The sequence below is a fragment of the Leuciscus leuciscus genome, assembly GCF_965113295.1.
Source record: "Leuciscus leuciscus genome assembly, chromosome: 12".
Lineage (NCBI taxonomy): Eukaryota > Metazoa > Chordata > Actinopteri > Cypriniformes > Leuciscidae > Leuciscus > Leuciscus leuciscus.
Window position 1 is genome coordinate 30,146,025 of NC_138736.1, and position 24,124 is coordinate 30,170,148.

The window sequence follows — 24,124 nt, forward strand, 5'->3', positions numbered from 1 at the left end:
CTTTCACTGTATCTGTCTAATTTATTATCTTGTCTTATTATAAAACTGAAAAGGCCAGAATGATTTGGATGGCTAGAATGATGTGATTTTTGCCAGTTTTGTCTTTGTTACTTTTTTACCCGCAGGATTTCTTGTGGGTTTCTGGGAGCTTTCTTTGTTTACCTGAACCGTCAAGTTATCCTGTTCATGAGAAGACCTAACATTCTCACACGATTCCTAACAAAACAGTAAGAGAAAAAAAAGCACCAAATGACAACAGACAATATTAGCTTTAGTATTAACTTCTTTAGCATTATTATGGGAGTATGTAGTACTCGCTTGAGAGTTCTTTTGCTGCAATTACAATCTTTCAAATGTGTCTACTAACAAAATACTTGCAATATGTGTCATATTTTCTCTCTCAGCCGGCTGATTTTCCCTGCTGTTGTGACATTAGTGATTACGACACTGACATTCCCTCCAGGCTTTGGGCAGTTCATGGCTGGAGAGGTCAGATTTGGTTAACAATTAACAGTACAATTTTGTTCATTGTTATAACTAAAAAATTTGGATTCATGCTATAATGCAGTGGTTCTCAACCAGAGGGCCTCAGCAAACTTCCAGGTGGGCCTCAAGATGGTAAAAAAAAAAAAAAAAAAAAATTTAAATCAAGATATTTCATATTTTAATTCACACCCTCAACAACTGTTTTTTGTCTTTAAAGAACCTCTCAGTTACATTTGTAACCTTGTCCACATGAGCTGGTAACCGAGCCTGCCCACAAGGCCGTGTATAGGCGCAGATGCTTGCTGAGCGCAGATTGGACTTGGGTCAACACTGAAGGGCTCAGGATCCTAGGGTTGAATCCATATCCAAACTGTAGAACCTGATGAATGTGTGCGGAGAGGACCAGCCTGCCGCAGCACAAACATCCTATAAAGGTGCACCCCTCGCAAGAGCTTTGGAAGATGCTACACTCCTATTGGAGTGGGCCCTGACCCCTAGAGGCAAAGCCATTTTGTGCACCTCATAGGAGAGGGTGATATCATCTGAAATCCAATGTGACATATGCTGCTTGGTGATCGCATTACCTCTTTTGCGACCACCAGAAGCTGAGAGGATCTACGCCACTGGCCTGAGCGGTAGACATAGATCCTCAGAGCACGGACAGGACAAAGCAGGCTTTCTTGCTCCAGTGTCTCATGAGGCGAAGGAAAGAAAGCCTGGAGAGTGACCGGCTGAGGAGCCACAGAAGGTACTTTCGGAATGTAGTCCGATCTGGGGTGCAAAATAACTCTTACATTGCCTGGTCTATGGAGGAGGAGGCTACGGAAAGGGTCTGGAGGTCTCTTGCTCTCTTCAAGAGAGTCTCTTGGATGATGTTAATGCTAATAACAGAGACACTTTGAGAGTCTTCATTTTTTCTGAGACTGACTCAAAGGGCTCAAGTGGGGTTAGTGTTACCGTTAAGGCTCCTAGGACCAATGCTATGTTCCAGGAGGGAACTCGCGACCGGCAGATAGGCCTCAACCATCTGGCTCCGCACAAGAACCGAGACACCAAGGGGTGCCTCCCAACCGAGGCTCCGTCCAAAGAAATGTGGCTAACGGAAATAGCAGCCACATATACCTTTAAGGCTGCTGGAGCCAGTCCTGTTGAGAGACGCTCTTGAAGGAACTCCAGCACAAACTCCAGCATGATGCTGCATCCTCTTGAAAGGGAGGATTTACATGGGCATTTTTAAAATGAGTATACATTGTGCCAAGCATTATTTAAATTTTTTGTAAAATACATTTAAAAAAAAAAATCCTTATTCTTAATCCTTATCAAGTAAATCTAGAACAATTGGGAAAATCATGGAAATTCATTGGTTAAAATGAGTGGGAACCCTAAAGAACATTCAGATTTTATCAACATAAAACTTCTGTAATCTTACAATTTAATCCACAGAAACTAGGAGTGTCCACCAATTAAAATAAGTTTTTAAAAAAACGAAACTTTGCCATTATAGCAGATATTGTTGTGGAGAATGGTGGGCTTTGGAATCACAAAGGTTGAGAACCACTGCGCTGATGTTTATGGTCTTTCATTCAGACAGTCTTGAAAGTGTGTCATAGTTTGGTTGTATTTTTGAAATAGATTATTTGATTTGGTTTTAAATGTGGTTTAAATTTGATGGTATTATTCCACAGCTGATGCCCAGGGAGTGCATTAACTCTCTGTTTGATAACTTCACCTGGACTAAAATATGGGGTTCCTCTCTCCCCCCTGGTCTCGGTCGCTCTGCTGTGTGGTTTCACCCTGACGTCAGCATCTTTGTCATTCTTATTCTCTTCTTTATCATGAAGGTTGGTCCTTTTCAATCTCTTGTTCACATCATCTGTTATTTATCTTCACTGTTTTAAGGTCCTTCTGTTGTCTTTAACTATGTTGGGTTTTTTCACGTATCTTTGTCTAGCATAAAGTGCCACAGCTACTCAACAAGCTTTAATTAAAATAATGGTTGTACTTTATTTAACAGTACGTGCACTTTCTGTATACTTACAGTGTGTTTCACTTTAAAACACTAGAAAAGCACTGCACTGACATTGGCTTTAGTTATCATATCAGTAGCCAGTAGATGGCTTCAACAAAACCTGCTTTTATTCAGGACAGTCATTATCTCCCTCCTTCTGTCATGTTTGAAGCTGCTGAAGCAATCATTTTTCTCTTGAGTTAGGCTTGTAGGTTGTGCTTGTGCTGAAAGAGATTTTAGAATTAAGGCAATCGTGTGAAAACATTATTATTCATCTCACAGTTCTGGATGTCTGCAGTTTCCACCACGATGCCCATCCCGTCTGGAGCTTTCATGCCTGTCTTTGTATTGGGTAGGTCTTAGGTATTATTCATTTATTGATGACTGCTATTTATGGATTCATTAGGATTTATTTAAGGATCATTTTAACATACTGCATTGAAGATTTTTTTTTTTTTTAACAACATCAGGCAAAAGAGCTGCTGCTGAAAAATTTACTTTTGGCTAACTTGGGTACATTTACATATGAATGTTGATTATCAAAAAATCACTTATTAAATACTTAATTTCACTTCACTTAAAAACATATACAATACAATATACATATATACATAATATATTGTATATCAAATACAATAAACTTTTTGATCACACTGTAAATATGTAAATTAACTTTACACATAGAACTCAGCCTACCACATTTAGTTTTTTATTTGATCAATGATACACTGGGATCATATATTATCCGACGTTTCTCTTACAGGTGCTGCATTTGGTCGTTTAGTGGGTGAGATCATGGCAACTCTCTTTCCTCACGGTATCCTGTTTGATGGAATACTGTACCGCATCATCCCTGGAGGGTACGCTGTCATTGGTCAGTCATCCTTTCCTCCTCTTCCGATCCACCACTATTTCCTAATGTTTGCTCATACTGTGTTGATGATGTCAGTCCTGTCCCATCTTCTCAGTCTCTGAACTTCCACTGCATGTGTCCATACTCTCTCTGTCATTGTCACTCCTGTCATAACCCTGTCTTATAGCATTTCATCTTTCTATCCTGTTACTCTATCGGTCTATTCTTTTCTCTTACCGTGAAGGTGCGGCGGCGCTGACGGGAGCCGTCACTCACACCGTTTCCACCGCAGTGATCTGCTTCGAGCTGACCGGTCAGATCTCTCACATCCTTCCTATGATGGTCGCCGTCATACTGGCCAACATGGTAGCTCAAGGTCTGCAACCATCACTGTACGACTCCATCATCCAGGTCAAGAAGCTGCCCTATCTCCCCGAACTGGGCTTCGGCCACATAAGGTGTGCAGACATTGCAAACGTCACCACTGTGGCTCCACGCATGAGACAAACCAGCTTGGCTCACAGCGCAGCCAGGTTACCTCACCCTCACATGCTGACAGCACCTCAGAGTCCTTGTGATTCATTAGCAGCGGGAGCCATTAGTAAATACACTTGTCAACGAGGGGCGGCAACATGAAGCCTTGGCACCTTTCCAGCTAACACTGAGCCTCTCAACACTCATTAGATTTGGGCTATTCATACCTCTTTATCAAGGACAGCTCTGCGTTTTAATATACCTTCAGGACCCAGAGTTTACATTGCACATCAAGTAGTGACCCAACACAGTGCAAAAACTGTTTATGGTACAAAGAAAAGCAAACAAAAATGTCATTAAAATCCAACGCTGAAGACTTAAAGGCACACTATGCAAGATTTGTACCTTAATATTACAGCTTCGAAATCATTTCGATGGTAAACGAACTTGTAGTAGGGCGAATCATCCCGATAGCAAAGCAGGGGGGGATGCCGTTGGCAAAACCAGCAATGCAGGTTTGAGAATCACGACTTGCTTTACGGCACGACGTCACATACATCAATAACATATGTGATGCGATCTGGGAAAACCCGTCGGATGTCGCGCTGGGCCGTTTTCAGTAAATTCCAAAATAGTTTGAATGTCAGTTTTTTGTCAATTTTTTTTTCATTAAATTATTATTCTATAACATCTTTTCTCTTATCTCTGAAAATATCTTGGCAAAATTCCCTTGTTTAGTGCAGAAAAACAGCGATAGTGTCAAGCTGAAAATACTCTCTTTCTCTAATGCATTCTATGCGACCATTTTCTCTAACGCCCGGCAGAGGTGAAAAAAAAAAAAACAATCGCCGTATATCCCATACACCTGTCCGTCTCTTAACACTACAAAGATAGTTTACCTATAAAATAAACCACATAACATGTACAGTGAATGTGTATTAGTGCGCATTTCACGCCAATCCTGTTTAAAAAAAAGAGTGCCAAACGTCCCGACGGTGACAGTTAATTAAACCTGTTTTTCTCAATATTCCGTTCCAGAAAATCATAGCAATCGGCCGACTTCAGATAAACATAACCTTTGCTACCAACAAACTATGATAAAAATAAAAACAGATTTGGAAAGGGCTTGATACCAGCTTCCATATGATATCAAAACCTGTAATAGGTAAAATTTCACCATGTGGTGGGTTTTCCCAGATCACATCACATATGAAGTAGACTCTATGGAAGACACTAGCATGCATTTCAGACGTGAATCATGGCAGAGTCAACGAAGAAAACGAAGAAAGCGCGGTCGGAAGAGTGCAGAGATGGCTCTGCGTGACTGGTATTTACGACAGTAACGTTAAATACAGGTACTCCACAGTGACTCTAGGGGTCGCTGTTTGAGAAAAACAGAAACTGCATAGTGTGCCTTTAACATTAATATGAAGTTATGAAGTGCATTGGCAATGTGCTAATTTATATATATATATATATATATATATATATATACACACAGTATCGACTAATAGCTAATTAAATCTTTAATATTTGCCATTATGGCACAGATATATTGTGCAATCCGTAGTAGTAATATGTTGAGTAAGGGTGTAACGATACCCTCATGTCACGATTCGGTACATATGACGATACTGAACTCACAATACGATATTATTGCGATAATATAAAGACATATGGTAAAAGGTTAACAAAAAATGTACTGTTGATTAAAATGCTAAATTTGGTATTACATTGAAAATAATTGTAAATGAATAGACTTGGACTTAGGGCGGGTAACACAATGCACAGGACAATGGTGACACCAGAATAAAAATATTCATGATTCTGAAGCTGAAAATACAGAATTATTTCAGACGAATAATCTTACACTCTGTCACTGACTAGATATATTTAAAATAATGTTGGCCAATAATGTTTTTTACTGGTAACATCAGACATTTGGCATAATCAGGACCCACAAATATTCCCCCATTGCATTATTATACATTATATTCAACATTATATATAGTAGTTTAATGTAGAACTGACACTACAACTCTGTAAACTTGAATTTTTTCTCACTCAGTAATTTAATTTTGGGTGAACTATACACAATACATATTGTCACTATCCACTATACATATTGTTGCGTTTTTGTATTGCGATATATTGTGACGCGATATATTGTTACACCCCTAATGTTGATTAAAACTTAAAACACCAATTTTTTTGCTATCATAACTACACACTCTTGTATGTATGGCTAATTGTATGGCTAATTGCATTTGATCAATATTTCATATTGTTTGGATTAAGGATAGTTTTTCTTGTTGTCAGAACAGACCTGTGATCCAACAGAGAACCGCCGGTCTAGAGTAATTTAACCTTTTAAACTATGTCTTACCATTCTGTTTCCCTGCAGCCAGTATAATATCTTTGTGGAGGACATCATGGTGAGGAAAGTGAAGTTTTTATGTTCCCAGTCTACATACAGAGAAGTACTGCATTTGTTGGAATCAACTTCTCTAAAAACCTTCCCGCTGGTTGACTCAAAAGGTAATGTCACGTAGGCCGTCAAGACGATTTCCTGACTCTAATTAAACCTCTCATTATGGCATTTTCCTAGCTGCATGCAGTATACCTAGGTGAGCAATGTATTTTTATTTTGTTCAAATCAAAGAATCTAAAGGTCTGTTTTGAAACCTAGCAAGCTATCAACCTCATGTTGTTACTAGCAACATGAAGTTGCTGCTTTGTATAATTTCAAATAAGTCACAACCTATACAAGATCTATCTCGACAGTATGTTTGGAACAGAACCTAGTGTCTGACATAATTTTAATGCTCATTTGTAACTGGATTCTGAACTCACTTCACCTTCAACAGAATCTATGATTCTATTGGGCAGCATTGAGAGGTCTGAGCTTCTTGCCCTCTGTGATTGGTGGCTGTCCGCAGAGAGGCGGATCCTAATGCAAGGACAAAGCTCGCAAGGTCAGGTGCCTTGTGCCAAAATCAGCTGGGAATCATTTGCCTTTGTTGATGCTAGTGAGAATGAAGAAGAGGAGAATGAAGATGATAAGGTATATGCAAAGAGAGGATCCTACCTATCCTTCCATCCATAATGAAAATATAATAATTAGAAGAATCAAGATTTTTTTCCCTGAAATTTTGCTTCTGTATTCCTTTTTAAGCTGACAATTTGTACTTACTGTTCTGTGTGAATGTTTAGACGATACCAGTTCAAGAGGAAAGAAATGGCCCACTGCCTCCACCCAAACCTTCAGAACCATCCACCAATCACACGTCTCCTGGTGAGAAACATAACCAATCCTCTTTAAATCTTTAATAAACCTCAGGCAAGCACTTCTATTGAACAAGCATCTTGAGGCGATATAAGTGATACTCATCTCTAATCCGCCTTCCGACTTTTTCGTTTTTGCCTTCTCTCTCTCCTCCTCTTCTTGCCTAGATAAGGGTCCTTCCCAGTCTTTCGGGAGAATTTTACGTAACTTCTTTTCGTCCTCTTCAGAAAGACACACAGAAGGTCAGCCACAGGTACATTGTTTGTGCTCAAAGGTCCCTTATGAAAACCGTCTCAGGTTACGACTGTAACCTATGTTGCCTGAGAACAGGGAACGAGACACTGCGTCAGAACGCTATGGGGAACGCCTCCGCGTGAACCGGTGTCTGAAACGCATATCTAATCACAGAAATTCTATTGTCCGGCGACAACCTATGACATCATCACTAGTGCGACCCGGAAGTATATAAGGGGAGCCTGGAGAACATGTCAACAACTTATCATCTGAAGAGATTGTTCAGCAGGCATCCCCGAGGCATGGCGAAAAGACGCAGTGTCTCGTTCCCTGTTCTGAGGGAACATAGGTTACAGTCGTAACCTGAGACGTTCCCTTTCAAAAGGGAACTTGCACTGCGTCAGAATGCTATGGGGAACGATCTACCCACGCTGCCATGCTGAGGGGAGTGCATGCCAAATTATGGCTGTGACAAAAAAACTTAAAAAAATGGCAGTTTCACTGAAATGCCAAAAACACTCCCCCTTCGGGTCACATACAGTATGTACACGTCAGTGACAGCATTCCCTACGGCCACTGCCCAAGCTATAAGCCTCAAAGAGGCCTCTGATACAATGAAGGCCTACCAAGGCTGCTCAAAGGCTTTGGAACCAACAACTTCCGTGAAAGGGGATCCTTTAAGAGAATATGGCCAGGGGGTCCAAATGAGTCCCGTCCAGTCACTTTCTGAGGGGGACATGAAGTCAACCCCACATGCCACCAGGGAGGCTGACCTGGTCTAATTTAATGACCTAGTCTTGCCAACAACCTGTCTGTTTCCTAAACAGAGTCTCTAACATATTTTGCCTCACTTGTGGAGACATCCGATAGGGAGGACTGTAGATAGTGGCAGTGATCGCTCACAGACCGGATCATAGAGATGGGCATCCTGAAGAGTTGCTATCTACCCTGTAACACCACTAGCATTTTTACACCTAGTGCAATAGGCGGGCCTTGGCTAGACAACTCTTGTAGTAAGAGGAGGCCAGTTCTAGGAACAACTAGATTTAAAGGAATAAATTATCCTGATGGTCTCTAGCTCTAAGTAGCCTACACTCAGATACTGAGAGGCTCGAGGCGAGAATGCTTAGCAAGCCGAAGTTTCCTAGTTACTAAGCCTTAGCCAGAAATCGAGGCAGCCCCGTGAGGGGCTATAATCTCAACGACTCTCTAAAGTGAGAGGAGAACTGCTGCTCTAGTATAAGGTGGCTATCAAGGTGGCCCGAAGAGGGCCAATGCTTGACTTTGTAGTTCTATCTGGAGCTTGTCAGAGTGGTGGCCTCAGTAGAATAACTTTTGATAGGGAGGAAGCCATCTCACACCAAAAAAAAAAAGTCTATTAGGTGCTTGGATGAACGGTGGCCTCACTAGAGAATTTTCCATATAGCCAACCTGTTCACTACTACAGATTGGCACTACCTGTTATATAAGCCTGACCACTGTAACATAAGAGGAGGCCTATGGGAAAGGGTATGCATAGCCTACCTATATATGGGAACTCTAGGGCCCTAATTTCACCATCCTATGAAAACCATATTTAACACCCACTTAATACTTCCTAACAGGGAACCGTGGCCTATTATTCAACCTTACTAAAAACTCACGTAAAGGGAGAAGACCTATAGAGCTCAACCTGCTGCCCATAGAGCGATGGCCTAAATGACATTCACAAAATGGAGGCCTATTACCATAAGAGCGCAAAAGAGCGCACTTACTACCAAACCCGAGGCCAGACCTACAGAAGGGTTCCAAATTGAAGGAATAACTCATAATAGGTCCAGCCTCAGGCTAATGCAAGGAGCGCTTGGGGTGAGAGATTTAAATGCTTCAAATCTTTCAGCAGATCAGCCTGGTATGCTTGCAACACCGTCATTGTGTGCAAGGCATCACCAGCCAGACCCGCCACCGCGTATGCCCTGCCATTTAAGCATGCTGTCATATTTTAGTAGATTAAGAGGCAGGGCCGGAGCACTTAGTGTCGATGCCTCTCCAGCCGTGAGATAGTTCGCGAACATCTCGTCAATTGGGGCATCGACACACACCCTTGTTCGCGCATCCCCTCAACATCTGCGATGGGGATGAATGCGTGCTGTATAGGGGTTCTTCCAGGCCTTTCCGATCTCATTGAGTAGATCCGGCAGGAATGAAAGGCTCACGAGAGCTGGAGCTTTATGGCTGGAAAGAAACCATTCGTCAAGTCTGTCACGAGCGGCCTCTTCCCTCACGCGCTCCAATGACAGCAGAAGCCTTGTTGAAGCGCGTTCCATAACACTCAACAACTTAACATACGCGGTGCAGGGTGGCTGTGAGGGTTTGGGTTGTATATCTTCTTCACTCTCATCAGCCATCTCCTGCTCTCTTGGGCTGGTTGTTTTTATACACATCAGAGCACTCGCTGCTGGATCAGAGAATGTTAGTGACAACACATCCTCATCCTGCAGCTCACTCTCGTGAGTCTCTGAAGGGTGTGAGAGATTAACAACTCTCTCAACCTCCTCAGTGAGCTCCTTCTGAAAAACCCCACGATTGGTCTCTTCTCTGCCTCAGCGCGAGTGGGACCTGAATCGCCTAGTACAGATGTCCGTCCCTCTTCCCTCGAGAAGAGAGCAGACGAGAGTGGAGTTTTCTCAAGGGAAAAAACTCAAAGTGGCACAAGCAGATCCCTCAGGAACTGATCGTGCATGCTCTGAGCCCAAACAATAAACACACAAGTTGTGTGTCATCAAGTATCAATATCTTAGACACGGATGCACACACTTCCCTAAGCATTTTTCACAAGCCATGATTACCTTTTTGAAGTTTTCAGGTTGAAGCGTACAAACAAAACAGTCCCTGAAGACGAAAAAGTTGTTGACATGTTCTCCAGGCTCCCCTTCAGAGTCGCACTAGTGATGATGTCATAGGCTGTCGCCGGCCAATAGGATTGCCGTGATTAGATAAGCGTTTCAGACACCGGTTCACACGGAGGCGTTTTCCATAGCGTTCTGACGCAGTGCGAGTTCCCTTTCAAAAGGGAACTGCATGTGTGTGTGTTCCATCAAATGAATGCACTAAATGAATTATTGTCAGCATGTATGAAATTTTAATGAAAGGTCGATAAAATGAGAAGAGAAAACATATTGCTAATGGTCTGCATTAATATTCATCAGTGTTTTTCAAGGACGTGTGTGGTTAAAGGGAAGTGAGCGGTCTTTCATAGAATGTGTCGATATGCAAATGTTCATTCTAAAATATTAATGAGTTTGAATACTTGGAACAAATGCACCGTCATCTTATTATTGAATTATCTTGCCTTTTCAACCCAGGAGCCTTATCCTCCACCTTTAACTGACACAATGACACCAGAACAGGTATTACCAATTCCACAATACAATAACAAATTAACTTTCAAGTAGGCATTTAAGCATGAAGAAACAATTTATTAATTTAGGATCTGCATATTGTTGGATGTTTTAATTTTTATGTAGTTTATACATGCAGATGAGTTGCTAAAATACAATAAGACATAGTGGAGTTGAAAACTGGTTCTGACTGGTACACATAGATCAAAGACTGGGAAGAAACAGAGATGGACAAACCTCTGGATATCGATCAGATCAGAATAGATCCCTCCCCCTTCCAGCTGGTGGAGAGAACGTCACTTCATAAGGTGAGAGACATCCCAATAAAGTCAAGTCACTTTTACACTTTTACACATAATATAGCGCTTTATACAACAGTATAGTGTAGAGCGTGTTTTAATAGCTTCACAATAATAAACAGGAAAATAACAGTGTTAGTGTTGCAATATTCATCAATTATGACCATACAGAACAGTTAATAATAATAATAGTTAAGAGTAATAGTCATTATTCACCACGTCACTGTCAGTTCAGAGTTGATTCAGATCAGTTCAATAACTGTCGATGTTGCAAAGTTCATCAATTATGAAACAAGTTCAATTTAGCTATAAGCAGCTCTACAGAAGACAATAGTGACGAATGCATGATATATCTGAACAATATTGGTTTTATGGCCGATATTAGATTTTTTAAAGTTATGGATATCAGCTGATATTTGACATATCATTTTGAATGTTTTTTTCCTTCATTTTTACATTTTAGATTACATTTGGCCAAATCTAACTCTCAGGCCTCTTCTTACACCCGGTGCAATGCAGCCCACGCAAGTGTTTTTTGCTAGTTTCAGTCCGACGCAGTTATCATTTTCACGTCCGGCGCCACGTTGTTTAAATAGCAAAAGTGGATTCGGACACGCCCTAAGTGAACTTGTGCCGTGCACTTTAGACCATGCGCTTAGATTGTTAAAATAGTTTTAAAGTTAATCTTTAAAAACACTGATAACTTAATAACATTGTTAAATGTAATCTAGCAAATCTCAAAATGAATATACATGTTCATACTGTACATTCATTTTAGCCTTTAACATGTTTTTATATTTTATTTAAAATTTCTTTTGACAAAATAGTACATATATATATATATAAAATGAATACAGTGATTTCATATTTTTAAATAACTATCTGTATTAGCAAGAATATTAATGCCAGCGCATTCCTATTTATTAAAAACTTTTTTTCAGCCAAACCTCATTGACCTGAAAGATTTTACATTTCGATAATTCAACAACACATTCACATGTTCATGGTTCTCTGATGTCCATTAATGGCCACATGGCATCTTATTTTAATTATTATTTTTTTATTTAAAAATTTGGAATTTATTTAATTTAATTTTTTATGACTTTATTTATCTTTAGCTTTTCATCAACTCACAAACCTCAGCTTGAGAAACCCTGGCGTAAATGAAACTTTTTATTTTATTTTTTTATGATGATGATGATGATGATGATGATTATATAAAATGATCCAGACTCTCAAGATGATTCAAGATTTTGAAGGTCAATAAAAACTTTACTTTTTTTCATCAGACTCATACCCTGTTCTCTTTACTGGGCCTCAGTCATGCCTATGTAACCAATACTGGAAAACTGGTGGGAGTTGTAGCGCTGAAAGAGGTAGTAGCTTATCCATCTGTTGTCATTGCTAGTTTTTTGTCTTTTGCTGAATTTGCTTATTTGACTGTTGCTTAATTCAGAACTGCATACTAACATACTACTCTTACTATTTTTGCCATAGAAAGAGTAGTTTGCTTGTATGCTGTTCCGAATTCAGAATCCCTGCGTCCCAATGTGCATACTATCCGCCCTATCTGTCCTAAATAGTATTGACAATTACTAATGTCACATACTATTTAGGATGGATAGTATGCACATTGGGACGCGGGGTATGTTTAACCCTTCTTTCTTCTTCTTCATCAGCTCCAAAAAGCCATTGAGGGCTCAACGCGCAGTGGTGTGCGCTTGCGCCCCCCTCTGGCCAGTTTTCGTGACACCATTCGAAAAGCTGCAAAGGTGCAAGCCTCTTCCCCTCCATCCTCACCCGTCTCCACCACAGCTCCTTCCTCGCCTCTGTCCGCACCCGTGGTCCCTCACGCCCATTCCCCTGGCCCAGCGGCCCCAGTGAAGGAAGGGAAGGAGGAGATGGTGGTGTGGATTGAGGGCGTGAAACGGGAGGTAATTGTGGGAAACAGCAGTAGCACAACCACAGTAAGCAGCAGCAGGAGCAGCAGTAGCGGGACAGGAAGTAGTGACAGTGAGGCAGGAAGTGCCGATAGCAGCCCAACCCTGCCTCCCTCCTCCTCTCCACCCCCCATCCCTCTCTCCACCCTGCAGCCCGTCCCCGAAAACAAAGAGGGTGAAGAAAACGAGGACGAGGAGCCCCTTTAGAACAAGTAAAGTTTGTTTTTCTTGTATTTGAGGTGTGATCCGTGTACTTTTGTCCACTTTTATTTTTATATAACTATTTCATGTTTTTTATTCATTGCTCGTTTAAAAGGTTTTAAAACATCTGTTTCTTTTGCCCCACTCAATTTGTGTTCATCCTCTCTCTTTTCCATTTCCTCTTCCCCTTTCTCTTCTTTATTCTCTTTTTGTAAATAATTGTATTTTTCCTTTTTTTCTTCCTCTTTAGTTTCCCCCTCCTTTTCTTCTTCTGTGTCCACTTGATCTTTCTCTTCTTTCTCTGAAAATTTCAGTAAACTTTCTGCCTTTTTCTTCCACTTTTCTTTTCTACTTACACCTCCCCTGCTTATTTCTATTTCCTCTATACATGTCTGTAAATAAATGTGTTCTCTTCCACTTGCTCTTCCTCCTTTTTCTCTATTCTAAAAAATCCTGTAAAAAAATTAATGTAAACTGCAAAATGTAAAATGTAAACTGCATATGAGATTTGTTATTGAGATTACGGTCAAATAAGTACTAGATTTTCTTTTCTCCCCAATACTACTTTAAATGTTCCTTCCACGTCTTTTCAGTGGGAATCTGAAAACAAAAATGGGAAATGGGAAAAAAAATTGGTTCCCTTTCATGTCGGTCACTCCAACGTTCGTCGGAGGGATCCGACAGAAATGGGATCTTCGCAGAGAGACCAATCTAGTTTGAGAGAAACTAAACGAGTCAATTCACATTGACATGTGACAATTGCGCCAGCTGCTTCTATCACGCAGTGCGGGTATATAATGAGTAGAAGGTGCAACACAGATTTGCATTTCGCTTTGGAGCCAAGCTGATTCATGTTCTGTTCCAGCAGTCTTACTTCTAAAGAAGAGTCAACTTTTCGAGTGTTCTTTTTGGAAGAAGCTCTCACTACACAAAGTGCACGAAGGTGTTGCATGTCATGGCGCGCTACAGCAGGATCATCTCAGAAAAAAAAACAAAGAAAAAAAAACAGCTGTTTTCACAGCTGTGAGCGTGACGGTTCGGTTGAGTGCCTCAGCGGATTGCACTATTTCCCACTGTTGGCCGCGGACATCCCCCTGTGCGCTTCAGGGATGCAAATTTTCCTAAAAGAGCTTACACGAATGTGACATTCTACTCGTGTGTTTCTGGATGCAGTCGTTTCCTGTCCTCATGTGATGGCCATGATTACTGTCTCACATGCCAGGGCTTATGTTCGTGGGTGGTTCATGTTCTCTTAGGAGAACATGGCCACGTCGGCACGTTGTTCATCTTCCCTTTCTCGCAAGGGCTTGAGAGTTCAACGCCCTGTGTGCCGTCGAGCTGCCGGTGCGCGGGTTGACACGGCAACCCAGCACGTCGTGCGGGGCTCTAGATGCGCGGTCGAGACTCTGTGTCCGTGGGTGGTTCATGTTCTCTCAGGAGAACATGGCCACGTCGGTGCGTTGTTAATTTTGCTTTTCTCATAAGGGCATGAGCGTTCAACGCACCGTTTGCCGTCGAGTTTGACGGCCACGTTCACTGTCTCGCATGCCAGGCAGTGCCTCTCGGGTCGGGTCCCTGTCCTCCACCTCACTGCCCCTCCGTGGTACGTCTGTAATTCCATTGGTCCCACTGGTATGGCCTGCTCCCTACGACCATCCCGCTGGCTCATCCACACCATCAGACTCGGCTATGCGATTTAGTTCGCCCGGCGCCCTCCCAATTTCAGGGGCATCCGGTTCACCACAGTGATGGCTACTGGTGCTCCTGTCTTATGGGCAGAGATCGAAGTCCGACCGGTGAAGGACGCAATCGAGCCGGTCCCTCTAGCCGATATGAAGTCAGGGTTCTACAGCCCCTACTTCATTGCACCCAAAAAAGGCAGTGGATTACGGCCAATCTTAAACCATTTCAATCTTAAACTCTCGCAGAAACACATTTTCGAATGCATCCGTCGCCAAGATTTGGGCGATTGACCTGAAGGATGCGTACTTCTTCCTCGACACCTGCGCTTTGCTTTTGAGGGTTGGGCGTATCAGTACAAAGTCCTTCCCTTTGGGCACCTCAGCCTGTTGGGACTTCGGGTCAACTGGAACAAGAGTAAACTCTCCCCTGCGCAGAGGATCTCTTATCTCGGTATGGAGCTGGACTCGGTCAACCAGACAGTGCGCCTTTCCGAGGAGCGCGTCCAGTTGGTGTTGAACTGCTTGAATTCATTTAGACGCAGGGCAGCGGCCCCACTGAAACTTTTTTTTCAGAGGCTCCTGGGACATATGACATCCACTTGGGTTGCTTCAAATGAGGTCGCTTCAACACTTCACGGCCGTGTCCCGAGATGGGCGTGGCAGAGCTGCACGTACCGGGTTTCCATTACCCCGCACTGTCGCCAAACCTGCAGCCCGTGGTCGGACCCTTCGTTTCTACGGGCAGGTGTTCCACTAGAACAAGTGTCCAGGCATGCTGTGGTCTTCACGGATGCCTCTGCCACCGGCTGGGGGGCCACGTACAACGGACATGCAGCTTCGGGTCTGTGGATGGGGACTCAGCTGCATTGGCATATCAATTGTCTCGAGTTGCTAGCAGTACGTCTTGCTCTCAGCCGCTTCAAGGTGCCGCTTCGAGACAAGCATGTACTGGTCCGTATGGACAGCACTGTGACCGTTGCGTACATCAACCGACAAGGTGGTCTGCGCTCCTCAGAAGCATCTGAGGTCGCTTTGTGCCATTCACATCCCTGGCGAGCTCAATCGTGCAGCCGACTAGCTCTCACGACAGCTTACTCTTCCAGGAAAGTGGCGACTCCATCCCCAGGTGGTCCAGCTGATTTGGAGCCGCTTCGTTGTGGAGGGTTGTTCTTCTCCCTGACCGATGGAACCCTCAGCACAGATGCACTGGCATACAGCTGGCCCCGGGGCCTACGCAAATATGCGTTTCCTCCAGTGAGCCTTCTTGCACAGACCTTATGCAAAGTCAGGGAGGACATGGAGCAGGTCCTGTTAGTGGACCCATTGGCCCAACCGGACCTGGTTCCCAGAACTAGTACTCCTCGCGACAGTCAAGGACCTGCTTTCTCAGAGAAGGGGCACCCTATTGCACCCGTGTCCAGACCTCTTGAAACTCCATGTCTGGTCCCTGGACGGGACGCGGAGGTTCTAGGTGACCTACCCCAGGCAGTGGTAGACACCATCACTTCTACTAGAGCCCCCTCTACGAGGCGCCTCTATGCATTGAAGTGGAACCTATTCGTTGAGTGGTGTTCTTCCCGACGGGAAGACCCCCGAATATGTCCGGTTAGAGTTGTGCTTTCCTTCCTGCAAGATGGGTTGGAGCAAAGGCTCTAAGTGACCTCCACCCTCAAAGTGTATGTCACCGCTATTCGCATCACCGCATCACCTAGGCTATTCGCATAGCCTCGCATCCCGATGCAGTTGAAGGTAAGTCATTGGGAAAGCATGACCTGATGACCTGACAAGACTAAATCCGCCTTGTCCCCCCTCTATACCCTCTCAGGACCTGTCTCTGGTGCTCAGTGCACTGCAGAGACCTCCCTTTGAACTGCTGCAGTCAGCAGAGCTAAAGATCCTATCACTAAAGACAGTGCTCCTGGCGGCGCTGGCTTCTATCATTTACATTTTTACATTTAGTCATTTAGCAGACGCCTTTATCCAAGGCGACTTACAAATTAGGACTAAATTCTAAAATTAGGACTATCAAGAGGATAGGGGCCCTGCAATCGTTTTCAGTCGACGAATCGTGCCTAGAATTTGGACCGGCTGACTCTCACGTTGTCCTGAGATCCCGGCCCGGATATGTGCCCAAGGTTCCTACCAAGCCCTTTAGAGACCAGATAGTGAACCTGCAAGAGCTGCACTCGGAGGAGGCAGACCCAGCCCTGGCTTTTCTCTGTCCCGTCCACTCCTTGCGGTTATACGTGGACAGAACACAAAGCTTTAGGACCTCAGACCAGCTCTTTGTCTGTTACGGAGGCCAGCAGAAGGGAAAGGCTGTCTCCAAGCAGAGGTTAGCCCACTGGATAGTGGATGCTATTGTCTTGGCGTATCAATCCCAAAATGTGCCTTGCCCGTTTGGGTTGCGAGCGCACTCAACTAGAAGTGTTGCTTCCTCCTCGGCATTGGATCAAGGCACCTCGTTGACAGATATATGTAGAGATATCTGTCGCCCCAAGTGGCCAGTAACACAGGGAACCCGCTCAAGTGTCGGCTTGCTACGCCATTCTCGCCTGGTCGGCCAGATACATGCGTCTATTTGCTCCAGTGTGTTCCCGGAGACGGCTAACCCTGTTGAGTTCCTCCATCACCCCTACGGCAGCCAGACGTTGCGGAGCGTCTGACGACAGGCCTAACACTGGTATGCATTGAGGAACCTGTGCTAGGCTGGGTGTCCATATGTAGCAGTCCCTGCGGCGACCCCATATGTGTAAAATTCCACGGTACGGCTACCCTGTTGGCTAGCCAGTGTCTTTCCTTTGGCAGAGCCCGCTCTTGCTGTCTCTGCCGGTGCGCTTCCCCCCTTGGATTAGGCTGGAACCACCCCAGAGACTTCCATATGATGCACTACCCTGCTTGGCTAGTCCATATGTGTATTCTCCACATGTTACCTCCCCGTGGGCAGGTCATGGCTTCCGCAGCGTTCTCCTTCCCCTAGGAAGGGCATGCTTTCCCAGTGTTATCCGATGTTCTCACTGAGTGGATCTTGCAGAACATCAGTGGCCAGGACTTCCCGCATAAGCTTCTGCCCCTAATAAAGGGAGAGAAGTGAGGCTTATGCAGGGCACTGGAAGGGCCAACAACATGGCGTGTTGGTAGGGATCCCATTTCTGTCAGATCCCTCCGACGAACGTTGGAGTGACCGACATTAAAAGGGAACGTCTCGGTTACGTATGGTAACCCACATTCCCTGAAAGAGGGAACGGAGACGTTCGTCCCATCGCCATGTTATTGTACCATCGCTGCAGATGACCGGGTCCCTGGCTTGGCTCCTCAGCGAAAACCAAATCTGCGTTGCACCTTCTGCTCATTATATACCCGCACTGCATGATAGAAGGTGCAATTATCGCTTACCAATGTGCATTGGCTCGTTTAGTTTCTCTCGAAGTAGATTGGTCTCTCTGTGAAGATCCCATTTCTGTCGGATCCCTCTGATGAACGTCTCCGTTCCCTCTTTCAGGGAACGTAGGTTACCATACGTAACCGAGACGTTTTATATAGCCGAGACATTAACATTTTCCTTGGTGGCATAAATTATGCTGATAATGCTAAATCAGGTTTACATACGGCAGTCTGTGACATTCTTTCAGACCTCATAAAAGCACTTAAAGTCTTCATGCACCTGGACATTTTCATATGCACCCATTATTAAAGGGTCTGAACCCTTTTTATATTACCAAATGAGCAAAAAATTACAACAAATCCAAGACATTTCAAACAAGGAACATTTTCACTGCATTATACTTATGTAGTTTTCAAAATTTCTGAAACAAAATGTGGCCAGCAGGTGGCACATTGTGAACCTTTTCAAAATCTGAACCTACTTTTTACCTGAAACATATTCTCCTCATGCCCTTTTCGAGTTATACATTTTTAAGCAATTCAAATTCAGGGTGTGCACACTATCGTCTCTTAATAAAACCCTTCATGTCCTGCTGTCATCTATCAATCTTTTCTCTCAAAACTCTCTCTCAGGTGTCTCTCATGTCTTTAAACCATGGACTCTGCTATTTATGAACAATCTATGTTGGTTCATGTGATCTACTGTCTTCGATTAAATGTTTCAGGTAATTAAATGTGATTTTTGTGTCTGTTTAGTCAGTGAGCTGTCACTTTATTTCCCTAAATTTTTGCTTGTTTGTTTTTGTCTTATTTATTTATTTATTTATTCATCTCTTTCCCTCTTGACGTGATGAGAAATTGACAAAAAATGTATTATAAAGTAATTTCGAAAGGTTAATGATGTTGTTTTTGTCTCATTGTTTCAAATTTGTAGGAGAAAGGACATTTATATATCTAAAACCATTCAATCTTGGTATCTTCTAGGAATAAATAACAATTCAATAAACAGTGACAAATTTAAATAAACATAAACATTTAAATAAAGTTGTGACACCAAAAATGAGTAGCCTAACTATATATTAACTATATATATTGTTAAAGACAAGTAAACTGACAGTAATAAAATAAGAACAAATTACAAATAGTCTAATTATGAGCAATAGCACAAATACAAAAGAACAAACATACAAATAAATTAAACACTGCTTTTTCAGGTAAGTCTAAGAGTCATTTTCAGGTATAGAAAATTAATGATCAAGTGTAAAATAGTGAAGAGCAGTGAGTGATTTTTTTTTTCTTTGTCCTTTGTTGATTGTTTAACATTAAAACAAAGACAGCAGCAGCTTTATTAAGCTGATGTCACTTTAAGAGCTGCACGGATCCAATATACTGTTATACATGCGTTTTCTTTCTCAACTGTTTATGTTTACTTAAGATATAAAAGACTATGTTTACTAGGAGACTCGCAGAGACCGGCATTTTTTGACGTGATTTTTTATGAATATGTCCGTTCAAGCGCAAGAAGACATGAAAGGGCCATCGGGCAGTCCTTATTGTTGAGCCATGCTTCATTAATGGCTTTATTACACACACTTGACTTCTATATCCTTGTGTCCTTTAAAAGAAGCCATTTGCCACCCTTTAGGTGGCTGCATTTTTCTTTTGGATTTTGTGGTTTTAATGATCTTTTTTGCTCCTTCACCATGGCTATGGCACATTACATCCCATGCATGAATTTTACTCTACATTACTGACCTTACATTAACACCTGTTTTGTCTTATTTTCTATTTTGTTAATAAACCTTGAGTTAATTTTGGTGAACTTTTGTGTCCCTTCTTTGTTGCGGCCTTTTGAGCCGCAGGCTGTAACAAAATGGGGGCTCGTCCGGGACGAACAAGACACTGGGTCGCCACAGTGAGAGAATATTCTTATATATTTCTATCCTATTTCTCGTTACTGATCATTTATCAATCTCTAAATCCATTAACAAATGAGACAGTGCTTCACAATTAGGATTTTATTTACAGCACATTAAAATGCACATGATTTGAATGAGGTTACATGATGACACCAAATGGAGTTGAAGAAACTGCAAGATCGCTACCTATAGCTTTATTTTTTTATTCCTCAGTAATCAGAAATCCCATTCTGATTTCACCGCATTTCTTTGTCATTTTGCACTAAATGCATCATATTTCACAGAGTATGACAGAATTATGACTTTGTGACATCATTGCTGTCAGCTATTAATGTTGCCATCCTTTGGACATTTCACAAAGAGCTCTTACATCGAAGATGCTAAAGGTGTATTTTCCAAAGAATGTGATTTTGTTCGTTGAACACAAGAGATTTTTCACTTCTTTCTAATTTTGTCTGGTTTTGAATTTCGATCCAAATACAGCAATTTAAAATGACTCTCCCTCAGCAGATACTAGTCCTACGATGTTCGAAATATCACAAAGAATGACAACTTGCAGGCCTCGTTAGTATAGAAAAATAAATGTTGCCTCAGTATTGCATAACGACATTAATCAAAACTCTCAAAATCCTCAAAGAATATAAATCATTGCTAAACCAAATGGTTTCTAAATCTAGTGTTAATGTTGCCACATCCAAAACACTTTTTTCTCTCTCTCTTTTGGAACGTATACAAGTATCGACAAAGATTTAGATGTGCACGCTTGTAGTCGAGGGCACTTCTTTCTGCAGCGGGTATTTAAATTACAGCTTATTAAATAATTAGTGGAAAGCCTGCAAGCACAAACCAGAAAAGCACCTTCTTTTCACTTCTTTCCACAGTCATACGGTCTGTCGTGACAAAAACATACTCTGACCAAACATGTCAATTAGCCCATTACCACATGATTTTACTGAGGTAATGAGTTTATCTCTTTGTATTATGTCAGCTACAGGATTCGAAAGCGACAACTTAACATGGAAAATACGCATGAAGCAAATAGTTCAACAAAACTTGAAATGGATGGATCCATGAGTTGTCTTCAGGATTCCCAATTTAGTTTCCTGTCGTCTCAGACTCAACGGATTAAAAGTATCCAAAGTTTCCTCATCTCTTTGCAAGAGAAGATTGATGGAACTTCCCGGAATGACGATGATGACTCTTCAGTTTTTCTTTTTGTTTTTCAGTGCAAATCAATATTGAGCAGCTCAGCCAGGCAGTACACAAACAGATCAACACAGACATCGATGAAAAAAATTAAGTAGAACTGAAAAAAAAACGTTATGACAGAACTGGGCTGTCGCTAAAGAAGATGGGCAATACATTCGTTTATGTCCATAGTAGTGCATAAGTCTTAGTAACAATACAGTTAGGATGTTGAAAAGGGCAGCACTGTTTCCATTTGGGCAGTATTGTGCTTGGTTATATTAAGAACGAAAATTGTGTGTGTGTGTGTGTGTGTGTGTGTGTGTGTGTGTGTGTGTGTGTGTGTGTGTGTGTGTGTGTGTGTGTGTGTGTGTGTGTGTGTGTGTGTGTGTGTGTGTGTGTGTGTGTTGGAGGTACATAGGGGACACTTCACGCAAACAGCAAATTCGTAACGTTTTTTTTTTTTTTTTTTCAGAATATACCTTTAAAGACACATTCATACATTCGTACTAACATACATACAGTACATACATGTTATATATACAAATACATATTGTTTCATTGGCTTTTAGTTTTATTACAAAAATCAATATATATATTATTACTATGTTGATACTGTTAATTCAGTCACTTAAATACTCAAAAAACGCATGCACTTTCTTTTGGTTGTATTGATTTCTCAGTATTGCACTCTTTGTTTTCATTCGCAAGCGGCCTTGGACTTCAGCACTCCCGCAATAAAACGGCAGGAGCACATAATACGTTATATTATAACGCATCATCCCGACGTTTGGTCTCTGTATGCGTCCGCAGTTCCGAGAGAGCACTCTTTCAGTGTTTATAACGAATAAATCTGTTCCTGATGTAACAGTTTGTACGAGTACACATCTGGGGTAAAAGGGCATATACAATAGCTTAATTGGTTTGATAATTTCACAGACAGTTTCGTTTTTTATGTTCCTCACTCCGTCCTTTCAGCTGGCCCTCAATTTCAGTTGGTTGCCACAACAAGCATGGCCCCATCCTCCATCTCTTCTTCCTTCTCCTCCGGCGATTGGATGAAGCAGGATGTGACCTCGTAGGTCATGTGCTCAGCCTTTGGCTGTGCTGGTGCTCTTCCTGGACTCATGACCCCGGCTGGGGTGGAGTCCTCTCTCTGTGTCAGGACGGAAATTACGGATGTCGGCTCGGGTTCAAGGGTAAGTGTTATGTCATCCTCCTTGAGAGAGAGAGAATTACTTTTTTTATGATGTTAACATAAAATGGTGAATGATGTAGAAATTAAATATCCTACCTTGACTTCCTCCTCCTCTTGCTGCTCCGGGATGCATTCGGTCTCCATGACAGATTCCTCGCCGTACACTTCTCCCATGCCCATATCAGCCGTGGACAAGCCCATGTGTCCCATCAACTCCACCTGATGGGGCTCCACCTGAGCCGCCGCCCACAGGTCAGCTAGTCTCGGGTGAGTGGGCAGGCCCAAACTGTGAATAGTGCTGTTGGGCGTGGCTTGTAAGGAGTGTGAGGCGCTGTGCAGTCGATGTTCCAATGACTTCAAGAGAAAGCATGAGAAAAAGAATTATGAGAATATATGAAGTAATAATTGGTAAAACACTTCGATTTGACGAAGTACAAAAGTGCATACTGAACATATTTTATGAGGGAGTGAACTACAATCCCAAGGAGCGTAGCAAATGATGAAAATGATTTTTTTTTTGTAAAACTATTGATTAAAATTCGTTATTTATTTATTATAAAAACAACATATTCTAAGTTTATTTACTGATGAGTTTGGGAACTTTTTAATGTTTTTGAAAGAAGTCTTTTTTGCTCACCAAGGCTGCATTTATTTGATCAAACACAAAGTAAAACAGTAATATTTTGAAATATAATTACATTTTATAATAGCTGTTTACTATTTACAGTATTAAAAACAGTATTTAAAGATATTTAATCAAATTTCCGCAGCCATTATTCCAGTCTTCAGTCAGTGTCCCATGATTCTTTAGAAGTTATTCTAATATGCTAATTTTTTATCATTATCAATGTTGAAAACAGTAATGCTGCTTAATATTTAAGGATTTTTAATGATTTAAAAGATCAGCATTTATTTAAAATAGAATATTTATGTAACAATGTAAATATTTTAATGTCACCTTTGGTTGTCATCCTCACTGAATAAATCATTTCTTTAAAAAAAAAAATCTTGCTGACCCCAATCTTTTGAACGGTAGTATTCTGAAAACTTCAAGCTAACTAAAGAAGCTAAATGACAAATGTTTAATTTGACTATTTGCAAATTGTTGCAACTGTTTTATAATATATGTGCCATAAAGTTTTAATGAGTTAGTCATATAGTCGATAGTTGTCATATTTACATATAATGACATTATAAAGTGAATCTGTAGTATTTCTAATCCGGAACTGAATAGTGTTTTGAATGTGTATTGTTTTCCTACAGTAAGATGTTCCAGATTCATCACATGCAAGACATGACAGTTGCACTCCGTCACCCTTTTCAGTCATGGTCAGTGCTGTTCTCAAAAATGCGAGACCACCGACAGCTCTCCATCTCGTAGACCAGGGTTTTTTTAATCCTGGTTCTGGGGACCCACGCTTTGCATATTTTGTATGTCTCTCTAATCCAGGGGTGGGCAACTTCGGTCCTGGAGGGCCACTGTCCTACAGAGTTTAGCTCCAACCCTGAAAAAATTTTCTAGTAATCCTGAGGACCTTGATTAGCTTGTTCAGGTGTGTTTGATTAGGGTTGAAGCTAAACTCTGTAGGACAGTG

The 24,124-nt window shown here is 41.9% G+C and overlaps 2 protein-coding genes across 7 annotated transcripts in view; one reads left to right on the top strand and one right to left on the bottom strand.

Annotated features, from left to right (window-relative positions):
- clcn1a (chloride channel, voltage-sensitive 1a) overlaps positions 1-18,966 on the top strand; it is a 30,361-nt gene extending 11,395 nt beyond the window's left edge. For both annotated transcript variants that reach the window (XM_082185733.1, XM_082185734.1), the window contains 14 exons: positions 126-227; positions 405-489; positions 2,172-2,327; positions 2,777-2,846; positions 3,258-3,368; positions 3,592-3,805; positions 6,226-6,359; positions 6,689-6,885; positions 7,035-7,116; positions 7,275-7,360; positions 10,686-10,730; positions 10,925-11,029; positions 12,310-12,396; positions 12,700-18,966. In XM_082185733.1, coding sequence (XP_082041859.1) covers positions 126-227; positions 405-489; positions 2,172-2,327; positions 2,777-2,846; positions 3,258-3,368; positions 3,592-3,805; positions 6,226-6,359; positions 6,689-6,885; positions 7,035-7,116; positions 7,275-7,360; positions 10,686-10,730; positions 10,925-11,029; positions 12,310-12,396; positions 12,700-13,167 — 1,942 coding nt within the window. In that variant the 3' untranslated portion in view covers positions 13,168-18,966. The remainder of the gene's footprint in view (positions 1-125; positions 228-404; positions 490-2,171; positions 2,328-2,776; positions 2,847-3,257; positions 3,369-3,591; positions 3,806-6,225; positions 6,360-6,688; positions 6,886-7,034; positions 7,117-7,274; positions 7,361-10,685; positions 10,731-10,924; positions 11,030-12,309; positions 12,397-12,699) is intronic.
- A 1,270-nt stretch (positions 18,967-20,236) lies between these two features.
- fam131ba (family with sequence similarity 131 member Ba) overlaps positions 20,237-24,124 on the bottom strand; it is a 35,079-nt gene continuing 31,191 nt past the window's right edge. For all 5 annotated transcript variants that reach the window (XM_082185750.1, XM_082185749.1, XM_082185748.1 and 2 more), the window contains 2 exons: positions 22,626-22,883; positions 20,237-22,550 (listed from right to left, as the gene is read on the bottom strand). In XM_082185750.1, the coding sequence (XP_082041876.1) occupies positions 22,323-22,550; positions 22,626-22,883 (486 nt within the window). In that variant the 3' untranslated portion in view covers positions 20,237-22,322. The remainder of the gene's footprint in view (positions 22,551-22,625; positions 22,884-24,124) is intronic.